Raw genomic sequence first — 13075 nt, 5'->3', positions numbered from 1 at the left:
TTATGTGTTTAGTGTGTATAATTCTTCTCGTGTTCGCCTATGAATATTAAACGTGAGCAGTGTTCCACCCATGTAATCAGAATTTGCTATATTATTTTCCGACTATAGTAGAAAAAAAATATAGATAAACAGCGTTAAATGCTGCACTATTGGCCGAGAGTTTGATTAATCTATGATTTTCATATGGATTTGCGAAAAAATTGTTTTAGGAACGTCGAAGAAAATGTTAAAGTTGTCTATAAAATAAACGTGGAAATAGTGTTATATTATAAAAATATATGTTAATCAAGAATTGTAAGTAATCACTACATAGTATAAAACAAAGTCGCTTTCTCAGTCCCTATATCCCTATGTATGCTTAAATCTTTGAAACTAAGCAACGGATTTTGATGCGGCTTTAAAGATAGAGTAATTCGAGAGGTAGATAGTAGAGGTAGAGGTAGGTTATATATAATAAATACATGGACAATTTAGTAAAGTAACAATGATAATTTTAGAAGTATCCACGGTGATGTCATATCATTTCACCCGTACGAAGCCGGGGAGGAGAAATACGTTATTTCGGTCATTTGTACACTAGCGACCGTCCCCGGCTTCGTACGGGTGAAATGATATGACATCACAAGATAAGGTTTACATTTTTTCTTAATTTCATTGGAATAGACTTATACACTGAAACAGCCTAATTAATCAAAATGAACATACGGGAAAAATAAAGACTATTTAACAATTAAACTAACTAAAATAATCGATGGCGATTTGTTTGTTCATCTATAATATATAAAAGGCATTCACCGTGAGGATACATCACAATGCAGGTTGCATATGAATTTATGTTAAATGTATATCCGGTCACATACACCAGCGAAATAAGCTCAAAGTCATCCCTTGGGAGCCTAAATACGACGTTTACAAACCGTTACTTATGACTTAATTAATATGTGTACCAAATATTTGGTATACCAGCCAAATAGCGGGATCGTTGTAAGCCAATTACGTCCAAACATAATTTAACGCCTCTAATATATTATGGTTGTTATTTTAATAATCGTAAAATGTATCAATTGAAACGTTTTTGATATTATCGATGTTAATAAAGTTCCGGAGCTCGTGTGTTAATCACATTAATTTCATCTACGACCTTGATTTGAAAAAATATTTCTATGGTTCGTATACAATGATATAATAGTTTTTATATAAAACTAATGATTTAAACGAAATATACCATATGTTTATATATGTACATAAATCTTCTGTAAATACGTAAATGAACTTCCTAAGTAGTTAAGTGATTTTTTTTGTGCATTTTTGTGCAAGTCTCAAAATGGTTAATAATGGACCCGGAAGCGATCCGGATGGAACCATTGCGATAGAAAGATGTAATTCAAAGGGATGAAGTTGTATCGCAGCTAGTCTTTACATATGTATGTATAAATCTTCTGCACGTGTTTATAACACTGAACTCTTCCTAAAAGACTGTATATAGACGGCAGGTGCTAATAGACGTATATTGTATTGACAAATATGTGTATCATATGAATAAATAAATCAATTTATTTCTAAAGTTTAAATTTGTAGTAACTTTTCATTTTTTAATATCTGTAACTTATCATCTTCTATTACGTACCTATATATTGTTTTCATTTGTATATAATAAATAATTGTATATGTATAGTGAACTTTGATTAATTCATTTAAACCGAGATATATGACCAACATATTAAATAATATTATGACGTATGACATACAGTAATCTTTATCACAACTGAATTGATCTATAATGTCATAATAATAAATAATAGATTTATATTTTATACAAATATATATTATATGTATAGTTATGCATCTGTCACCTTGAGTGACACGTATCACGAAAGCGCGGGAAAATGAAAGATAAAAATGGCCGCGCGCTGAAGACTGTATGACCGCAACGAGCTCATATTTAAATATAATATTTATATCATTTTTCACGTGTTCAGAAATCAATAATAGAATGTTTTGATTCCATATTTAAATTAAAAAAAAAAACAATTGAAATAACAAAATCACATTCACAAATTCACTAGCTGTTATCGATATTACGTATTCATAATCATTTTCACTGCTAACGTAACGTTCTGTTTAATGAAAATAATTAGATATAAATCCGTCAATAATTAAGTGAAGATAATTAATGAATTTACATCGCGATCGTTATATGGATGTCGGTTTTAATTGGTCCTAATGGAAAGAGTCCTTTGTTATTGGAAAATGATTATCTGTTCATTGAAATTCGAATGTGATTTTAGTAAAGCGTATAACATATTATTATGTATATTATACGATAGATTATGTAAATGAGATTGGGTTTTAATTTATGCGGATAAGTTATTTTATGTTTATGTTGGATGTGCTGGCTGTATGGAATCGTCACGGTAGTATGCGTAAGCGATCCCGTGGCGTCCGCCGAAAGACGGAGAGGGTACCGCTGGTTTTTTAGTGGGTAAACCCGGTGTTCTTGGGTGCACTCGGCGTCCAGGGCTCCGGGGAGACCCAAACAACCCCCTCCCCCTTTCCATCGCGTGGGGGAAGCGCGTAATGCGTTTTTCCAGCGATAAAAAAAGGCTGTATGGAATAATGCTTTTGCCTTTATTCAAATAAAAAGAAAGATTATAGTATGTTATATTTAAAAAAGTATATATATCGAACAATGTATAGAAATAAGGTTTCAGCTCAAAATAATGCATAACAAAGAATCGCGTCTTTAAAGATTTAACCTGCACAAATGTAGCACTAACGCTTTTAGATTTAAAGTTAACCAAGACTGAGGTCCCTTTGTCCGATTCCGGTCACGTGCAAGATTTTATTTAGAACCCAAGATTTATTTTGTTTCACGTTATTCCGTAATGACATAACTAAGTATTATATAATTCAGCCTTGTCACAAGCATTAACAATAGCTTATTAATTGTCTGTTTTTTAAAATCCATTTTATATTATTTAGTATAGGTAAAAAGAGTAAAAGTTGTTTTTTTTTATTTTATTTCAATTTTTGCCTAAACATATTAAATTAAAATTTCCATATTTAAATAGCACGCGAAGACGCTACTTGTATACTACCAACTATATGGCGCTGCAATGGGGTCGGTCATTTGCCTGTATTTTAATCTGTGGTACAAATAGAAGGCAAGCAAGGTCAACAAGCAAGTGACGTTATCATAATCCCGGCCAATCAGGAACGTCACGTGACAAACGTTTTAAAAAATACATTTTTATTTATGGATTTTTTAATAAATGAAGTATTATTTTCATCTTTCGTTAATAAATAACTATTTTTAAGCTCATAATATATCCTGATCATAATAATTGACACTTTATTTTTCGCATTATCAAATAGCCTTTTCCATGCATATCAAGGCACGTGTTCAAAACTATTACAAGTGAAACTCGTGTAAAAAAAATTACATGTCATTATACTAGTTTGATTTGTTTATAGCTGAATCCCGTTACAAATAATGTTTTATCTCGAGATTATTTTATCTCACGTCAAAAGGGAGCTTAATATGCTATCAATGTTCATTGATAACGATAAAGATCGATTTTTTAACATTGTTATGTTAACCTTCTGAAAGGGGCTTTGTGTAAAGATAAAAACATATCAACAAAATGAAATAAAAGAAAAGCAATATCATTACTTACTGTTGTTTCATTTATAAACATCTGCTAAGCCATAATACGTCTTATAAATATATTTGGAGAACGTAATATTAAAAAATAACTGATAATCTCCCAGACTAAAATACCTGCAAACCCTTTTCATCCAAAATCCTTACAAAGCAAAGCACGTGCTCGTGTTCGACAGAATGCTATGAAAAAAACGTCTTTGAGATTTGTGCTAAAAATAGGTGTTCCACAGGGGTCTATTATAGGTTCATTTATATTTCTAGTATATTATTTGATTTGGTAGCAATATATAACATGAACTAACTATATTTTAATTTGTTTAGTAATAAATACGAAAGCGATGTGGTCGCGAAAGCAGTCAGTGTGCAGCGCCGTCAGTGGCGCCTCAAAGGGCGACGACCAAGATGGTCATCTGCCAACTGGTATGCGGATATATCCCTTCGCTATTGCGTTACGAGTTCGAGTCTTACAGGTAATTATTTACATTCCCTTACATATAATATTAATATAAGAGATGCCACGACTAACTAAGATTATCTTGCTTTGAGAAAAATTACAAGAGAGATCTGAATTGTTTGTTATTTGTAGTTTCTCGTCTGTCTTTGTAGTTTCAAATCCTTTTTCTTTACATTAAGGTCTTAATTTCTTTAACATTTCAATTACAAATATAATCAACTTCTTGTCTTGTTAAATTAAAAATGTTAAACAAGTTTTTGCTGCAAATTAATTCGTGTATCTTTAATTAAGAAAGAATACTGCTCTAACCATTATTAAAGGAACTGAAGCTTGTTTTATTTAAACACAGTTTGACCTAAATTATATACGTAAAAGTTCCCAAGTAGTCCATAAGTGTTGACATTCTCAAATTATATTTCACTTACATTGAGAAAATTTGTCATAGCCACTTTAGTCTCTACAAGGTGTTCCTCTGTATAATATAAAATCGTCTTTTATTCTTTTCGTAAGTTATCTTCGCCATCCATAATACTTCTGATTTTGAAAGATTCTCTAAACTTTTGCTTCGTACGGATCAGGTCCCGTCCATCCGGAAACTCATTAGCTATATAAATTTTCCTTTACTAAGAGCTCTATAAAATAACTTCAAATGGAACTTTAAACCTAATTGCTTTTAAAGTTGATCTACGAAAAGAAAATATATGTTCTTTTAATGTGAAATTACTCCGACTTTTTGAAGTAGTTATTTTAATGTTATCTTATTCAGCCATCGTGTATGTTGATACAGGAATATAAGTGAATATTTATTTATGTTGCTCAAAATATGTTAAAAAGTAAAGATAAATTTACATTCCTAGTATCAATCTATAAATGTTCGTATATTCGGGTCTAGCCGAGTACCATTTCTCAGGACGCTTGACTGCCCCTCGCTGTACGAGTAATCTCTTCCACGTGAATGTTTATTTTGTCTTTCTCTATATATTCTTGAATATCTATACTGTATACTAACTGTATACTTTACTTATTACAATTTGATTTTTTTATTTTATACAGTTTAGTTTGGTTTATATGTTATGTTAGTGTTAGTGACCTTCACTTTGAATGTTACCCATATATATTGTTAATTTTGAGTGATTAGTGATCAAAAGCCTCTTTCTCATTGGGCACTGTGGGCAAGTGCTTAGGAACGGCAATCGACAGAGGCAAACGACAGACAAACCCCTCAGATCCAATAAATAAGTATAATATAAATATGTGATTGTCACTAAAAATAAATTTATATATAACCTTGTTTATGTATTTTATCTATTCTAAGGAAATAGTGTTCTGTCAAAGTCATAGGTCCAAATTATCCTAATATGCCCAAGGACTCTAATAGTAGTAGTAATAGCCCTATTAATGATAAGTTGATGGTGGGACTTTTTCAATAAAAAATTAAGTTGTTGGCAGATAATATTCACAATTTTTATTATATATATTATATGAATATTATATATTTATTTATATGAATATTACCCATTGAGTAATTTCAATTTCTAAGATATCTAAGAAATGAAAAAAACACTGTCCAGATAGTTTGCGGTATCGGTGGCCTTGTTGTTGGAGCAGTTGGCTGGTTGGAAGAGCGACAGAAACCGGAACTAGGACTTGGCGTACCAGCTGGTGCCGTCACTGTTCTTGCAGCTGGTAATTATATTCACTATTAATATCTTATAAATATTCAGCCGCTTTAGAGATGCAGCATAACATGTCCATGTAAATTTATTCAACATATCTCCAATTTGAATTGTTGAATTCCCATGTGACAGTATTCCATCATACTCATTAAATATATGAGATGAATTATTATAAAAACAAATTTGGTAAATAAAAGCCGACCTTCTTGGTCGAGTAGTGAGAATACCGGTTTTCATCGGTACGCCACTCTGAGATCCCGAGTTCGATTCCCGGCCGTGTCGGTGTACAAAAAGTTTATTAGTTTACTATGTTATCTTAGGTCTGGGTGTTACTGGTATTTTCCATAACACAAGTGATTTAGCTACTTACATTGGGATTAGAGTAATGTATGTGATGTTGTCCAAAATTTATTTAAAAGCTCACTAGTGCTGGTCTGACATTGGAAACCAAAATATTTGGTTGACCTTGTTAAGTTTGTTGTAATATCAAGTATAAAAGGCTTTAACTGATAAGCTGTTCCTCGAACTGACATTGCACTGCCAACATGATAAATTATGTTGTGACATCCACACCTGTAATTGTACTGGCCATTATTCTTCATACCAGAACGATATACAATTACATCGTTTAAAAATGAGGATGACCCATTAATGATAATAGTGCCACTGCTATCAAATTGAATAGCTTAATTTATCGTAATCTAGTGCCACAAAAAGTAGCCAATGTCCTTGTTGGAGTTCTATTTTGCTTAATTGCAAAATCATTAGTAGTTTGTCAATGTAAGGGCGACAGACCGACAGACTTACTTTCACATTTATAATATTAGTTTAGATTATTTTGTGAAGAAGATCCAAATAATTAGTCAGTTCCAAAACTCTTGAAATTTGGGAAAATGCTTCTTTTTTTTTAATGCCATTATTAATTTCACATTTAATGCTTATATTTTAAAGATGTTTACAGCAACGTCTGTGTACTACAGCCGCGGATTTGGTGGTTGGGTGTCTGCTAAATCGAGAACTACGAGAAATTGGGGAACTCCCTGGAGAGCCTTAGGACCTTCACCTTGTGCTGCTATCCCTCTGACGTTATTATGGACGATTGCCATCGTTGCTCATATAGCAATGCTTGCCTTCTGCATCAGGTCACTGATGAATTTTGGGTAAGAATAAATCGTCACCAACGATTTATAACACGGTAACTCGATTTTTAGTAAAAATAGTTGCCATGCCTAATTTACAAAATTAAAGAAATTACAAACTTTATAAATGCTCACTATAGGCAATTTTTGTCGCTGCCAATTTTATTAGCGTAGTATAAATTTTATTGGTGTCGTAACATAAATTACAAAGTACTATTACGGGTACATTTTCTGTTTCAATATTAAGGGGGCTTTTACCAGTATAATTTTATACTTTAATATAAACATGTCTTCTAATTTGTCAAACAGATGCAGTAGCAGAACTTGTATCGGCGTAGCGGCAGCGCAGTTAGCTGTGTCAATAACAACGCTAGCAGCTGCCGTATTTTTGTTCCAATTGGATCTACGTTTTGATGCTGCGTTTTCACCGCCCCGGCAGTCTGACGCTAACATTTGCACGGCAGTATCGATGGTAAATACAAGAGCATGTTTATCGTTTTACTCAAAGTCCAATCAATTTCAATATTTTAATAATAATAACAGTGGTTAGAGCGCGTGCATCTTAACCGATGATTGCGGTTTCAAACTCAGGCAAGCACCACTGAATATTCAAATGCTTAATTTGTGTTTGTAATTCATCTCATGCTCGGGGGTTAAGAAAAACGTCGTGAGGAAACCTGTATGACTAATTTCATAGAAATTCTACCACATGTGTATTCCATCAACCCGCATTGGAACAGCGTTGTAATATATGTTCCAAACCTTCTCCTCAGAGGGAGATGAGGTTTTAGCTCAGCAGTGAGAAATTTACAGGCTGTCGTTGACTTAATTACCATTTTTAAAATACTCCAATCCATTGTTTTAAATAAACACAACTACTAATTTACTACATAGTTCAAATTTAAATAATTTACAGCTTTACAACAACTTTACTTGCTGAGTTTCTTTCGCCGGTTATTCTCAGGTCAGGGTGTTCCTTTTTCCAAACCGATGGTAGTGCTTAATTTGACCATTAATAAGAAAGTGTAATGCTTTTGCTTTGAATAAAGTAATTAGAGTTAGAGTTTACAAAATTACTTCCACTAGTTGCATAAAATCTTAGCAGTGCAGAAAAAATCTCATCAAAAATACCCTTCAAAACTTCATTCTTGAATAACTGGGATTATTAATTTAACTTGCGCGTTAAAGTTACGAGGTGTGGTTGTATTCGCTTCCATAAACATGCGTTGAAATGTTGCTCGCTATAACTTTTGTTCTTACAATTTGTAGTGGAACTGTCGAGTTTAACGACGTGGGGAGTTGTTTATGACGTATATTTTTCAATGTTTTGACCTAAATTTGCAACGTATCTAACAAATAAGTCTTTTATATTGTCTTTGTTATAAATATTCATGACAATTAATCATGGTCATACTGTATAAACATTGTTAAGTGGGTACAGAAACAAACAAAGTTTTGTTTGGTTTTTTACTTGGAGGTAGGACTTTGTGCAAGCCCGTCTGAGTAGGTACCACCCACTCATTATATATTCCACCATCAAATAGCAATACTTAGTATTAATGTGTTCCGGTTTGAGTATTTAGCCAAAGTACCCACAGTCACAAGGAACATGACATTTTATGTTCCAAGGATCATTTCATTTTTTTTCTATATAGCTGTAGTATTGCTCTCCAAACTGCCAGTATTTCTTTTCCGCTTTCTTATATCAAGTATTTGTTATTTGTGAGAATCGCAACAATTTTGTAAATTGCAATCAAGAATCCTCTTTATGTTTTTTGCACATCTATGACAATAGCTCTTCAAAAATAAGACCGTAACCAATTTGCATTGATTCGCTATTTGCAGCTATCGTCCCATAATTATTGGGACGAAAATTGGCTGACGCCATGAATATGTAATATTATTAATAATGTGAAACGATATTTGTTTGGACATTTATCTATTAATCACGCTCGAACGCCCAACGGGACTTTGATTAATTTTCCCATACATGTCGATAATGTTGAACATTGATGTCCTCTTAAACGATTTCAGTCACGGCGACCAATATCAACGGAATCTCAACTAACCAACTGCATAGGAGATATTACATATACCTTTATCTTAGCAAACCTATGCACTCTATCACACAACTATTCTAGTCCTCTGGTTGAAACGGTATGGCATATAAACGGTATTCTACCAAACCGCATTGGAACAGCGCGGTGGAATATGTTCCAAATCTTCTCCTCAAAGGCAGAGGAGGCCTTAACCCAGCAATGGGAAATTTACAGGCTCTTGCTGCTATGCTATATAGACAATTTGTTCCGATTGAAGAAGGTTCAAGTGCTGGTCCAACGGCTTGATCTCATTTTTGAAGTACAGGAGGGTAAAAGTTAATGTTATATTGACCTAATCCAGAGTTTGACCCCATCGGAATATAAAGCCTTAGAAACTCAATTCTGGACTAACGAGTTACGGTACATGATTATATTTAAAGCATAATAATATAACACGATAACTCGATAACATTACGTCTAAAATCTTTCAAATAATAAGAGTGGACATTTTTGTTTGTTAAAAATTAGGGTCAGCAGCTTTCGATAATATATATAACCAAATGAGGTAGGTATCTTTTGTTCTCCAACTGAAAAATATAGTGAACTCATTAAATAGGTTTTAATGTACAACGTATGGCGATTTGCTTGTGTTATATTTCAAAGAAGACTTGAAAAAAAATCGCCAGCTTGTAGTAATTTGTACCAGAAGATAAATTGCTTGATATTTATTGTAACGCAATATCTATTCATAACTAATTATTTAAAAAAATGAACAAAGGGTCAACTTCAGGCGAACGAGTGACACATACTTAAAAAAATATGCTTTTTCAAAATTATTACAGCAATTAAATGAACGAGCGGTCTGACTAATGTTTTAAAATTATTCTTTACTTCAAACCGTTGAAAATCTTGACAGCAACATTTGTTTTCTCAAAGCTCCATTGTCTTTCTTTTTACTAATAGTTATACATAAACGTCAAAACAGTGATTATATACAAAACTTATAAGAGACTGCCTGATTATTGCTTGACATTTGATTTGAATGAAGCGAAATTATTTGTGTTAGTCCATGTAGGTACCATCCACTCCATTAGATATTCCACCAAACTGCAATACCCAGTATTGTTATATTCCGATTTGAAGGGTGAATAATACAGTGTAATTACTGATGTTAGGCACAAGGAGGCTAACATCTTTATTCCCATGATTGGTGGTGCATTGGCGATGTAAGCAATGATTAATATCCTATTGTCTGTGGCGGTGATCACCATCAGACTTATTTACTTTTCGGCCTATTTCATAATATATACAGGGTTATTGGTAACTCGAAGTATATCCGTTAGAAGGTGAAAGAGGTGCCTATTTGCAATAATTTTAACCCCCATATGCGTAATCCAAAAGTGAACCAATTTTGAGTTATCATGTTTTTTAGATTTTTTCAAAATTCGTCAAAAATGCAACTTCAAAAATGTATTTAAAAAAAAGTATCAATTAAAATCTACGTTTTTCTTTTGTTTTATAAAAACGATTAAGCACTGAATATTTGTCAGTATTTAAACAGTAATTATCGGTCCAAATTTAAAAATGCCAGACGGAAAACGAATTTATTTCAATATATTAATGATTTTTTTAAAAAATGCCTTAAAAACAAAAAAAAATCATTATGAAACTTGGCCTGCAGATTATTTTAAAAACATAATCGTTTTCCTAGCTTTTCAAAAATGTATAAAAAGAAGGAAATTATTTAAAATCAATCGAAATAAAATCACCAGAAAGGACGCTGGCGGACATTCGTATTCGAACATAAACGAATTCGTACTAAAGGTCGCTCTTTAAAATTCTCACAAATTTAACTAAAAATAAAACCCAATGAAAAAAGCCTTACTTACTTAATAAACTGACATACTTAATACAAATTTAAAATAAAATTTAGACACAGAAACAGTTCAATAACAAAGTTATAAAAAATACATTTTGTAATATAGCCTAAATAAAGTATTAATAAATGAATCCGAGAAACTCTCTATAACAAGCTAAGGAAATGGTTATGTTTTTAAAATAATCTGCAGGCCAAGTTTCATAATGATTTTTTTTAGTTTTTAAGGCATTTTTATGGAAAAAAAATCAAAAAAATATTGAAATAAATTCGTTTTCTGTCTGGCATTTTTAAATTTGGACCGATAATTATTGTTTAAATATTTACAATTATCCAGTGTTTAATCGCTTGTATAAAACAAAAGAAAAAAAATAGATTTTAATTGATACTTTTTTTTAAATAATATTTTGAAGTTGCATTTTTGACGAATTTTGAAAAATTCTAAAAAACGTGATAACTCAAAAATGGTTCACTTTTTGGCTAGGCATATGGGGGTTAAAATTATTGCAAATAGTCACCTCTATCACCTTCTAATGGATGTACGTCGAGTTACCAATAGCCCTGTATATTTAGCAAAACTAACATCAAGTAATTATTATAACCCTACAATACATTGAATACAATTCTTAATCAATAGTATTTTTTTTATTTATATAAATAGTAGTAATATTCAAACAGTATTTCATTATGAAGGTTGAATCCAGCCTAATATATAAAATGAATATAATATCTTAATTACGATCATATCATGAATATTAATAACAATCACTAATATTCCTTATCCAAAACAAAAATATATCATAGAAACGCCCCATAAAATTTCATAATTAAATTCATTAGGGAATTATCATACAAAACATAACTTGAATAAACCACTGATAATCTTACTTACGTTGTGAATGATATGACGGGGGAAGCGCATTGGATTTTCTATGCGAGATAACCATTGTCTTAGGTAATTCATTCCGAATGCGAGTCACGTAATGAATGAACGCAGGACGGGTACTTTAATATAATGTAGTCTTTAAAACAAGTAACTTTCTAACTGTTATATATCTCTAACGGCATTTTAGTGACTTTGTGAAAACAAAGGATAAAGATACTTTAAAGTCTTATGGAAAACTAGGAACATAGGGTAAGGATATTTTATAGTCTGGTTTAAAACTAGCTGAGCCTGCGGCTTTGCTTGCGCGAATCTTCTAAAACTAACTATAGCAAACCGTCAGCCTCAATATAAAAGAATTATCAAAATATATAAAAGATGATAAACGTTTTTTAAAGAGTAAAATGTTATTTGAGCGAGGTCCTCATTTGCATTATATATAAAATAATCATCCCTAAAGTACAGTCAGACTAAGAAAACCTTCGTCAGTTTTCAAATTTATTCCTTTATCAAGTCTTAAGCTCTTAGTACCTTTTAAATCTAAGCATCGAATCACTACGAGGCATTTAACATTCATGATCGGTAAGATAGATTATCGCTCATTATGAGCAGACTAATATAGATCTTAAAGTGACGAACCTTTACCCGACTGTGCACTATTTTCACCCACAGGTACCACTAACCTCAGTGGCGATCAACAGCGGAAATAGCGGTGATGGTGGTCCAGAGGGAAGTCCTCTCAGCAAGGAGAAAATCCAGCCGCCGGATCCTCCCACTTGATGTAACAACTCCATGGACTCTTAAGGATTTGTGAAAATAAATAAACCCGAAGGTGTAGAAAGAATTAACTTCGATAAGTATAAATAAGCCATCAATATAATATTAAATTAGGAAAATCTAGTCATTGTTATCTTACTCAATTGGTTAAATTATAATATTTTTAATACACTTATGTGTGATTGTTGTTTGTACAAAAATAGTCTTTATTTTTAATTTATTAAAGGTCATCATCGGAAATAAATTATATGTTTGTATGTCCTTTTATCAGCAGCAGCTTACATTTTGTTGGTAAGTTGAGCAACCCCGTCGTTAAGATGAATGAAACGTCAAGCTATGGAAACTAATCCCATAAAATGTACTATTGATATAAAGAACAAATTTTAATATTCAAACATATCTAAATTATATTTATTCGTTCTCATAATAAGAAGTCAACCGAAGCTCTCTCTGCTTTGGTGCTTCCAAAGCAGAGAGAGCTTCGGTAAATAAAGAATTGTATGTAATTCTCTAATAATGTATGTCAGTGATTCCCAAAGTGATCCAGGTGTACGCCCAGGGGTCCAT

The 13075-nt window shown here is 32.1% G+C and overlaps 1 protein-coding gene across 2 annotated transcripts in view; it reads left to right on the top strand.

Annotated features, from left to right (window-relative positions):
• LOC124535457 overlaps positions 1-12730 on the top strand; it is a 31504-nt gene extending 18774 nt beyond the window's left edge. Inside the window, exons 2-6 of one of the 2 annotated variants that reach the window (XM_047111682.1) lie at positions 3986-4134; positions 5694-5804; positions 6775-6954; positions 7243-7405; positions 12404-12730. In XM_047111682.1, coding sequence (XP_046967638.1) covers positions 4067-4134; positions 5694-5804; positions 6775-6954; positions 7243-7405; positions 12404-12511 — 630 coding nt within the window. In that variant the 5' untranslated portion in view covers positions 3986-4066 and the 3' untranslated portion in view covers positions 12512-12730. Of the gene's footprint in view, positions 1-3985; positions 4135-5689; positions 5805-6755; positions 6955-7242; positions 7406-12403 lie in introns of both variants that reach the window. The other variant, XM_047111681.1, reaches the window with a different exon arrangement.
• The last annotated feature ends 345 nt before the right edge of the window (positions 12731-13075 follow it).

This window comes from Vanessa cardui, chromosome 14 (genome assembly GCF_905220365.1).
Source record: "Vanessa cardui chromosome 14, ilVanCard2.1, whole genome shotgun sequence".
NCBI lineage: Eukaryota > Metazoa > Arthropoda > Insecta > Lepidoptera > Nymphalidae > Vanessa > Vanessa cardui.
The sequence above is the reverse complement of the archived record's forward strand: the minus strand, read 5'-3'. Positions and strand labels throughout refer to the sequence as shown.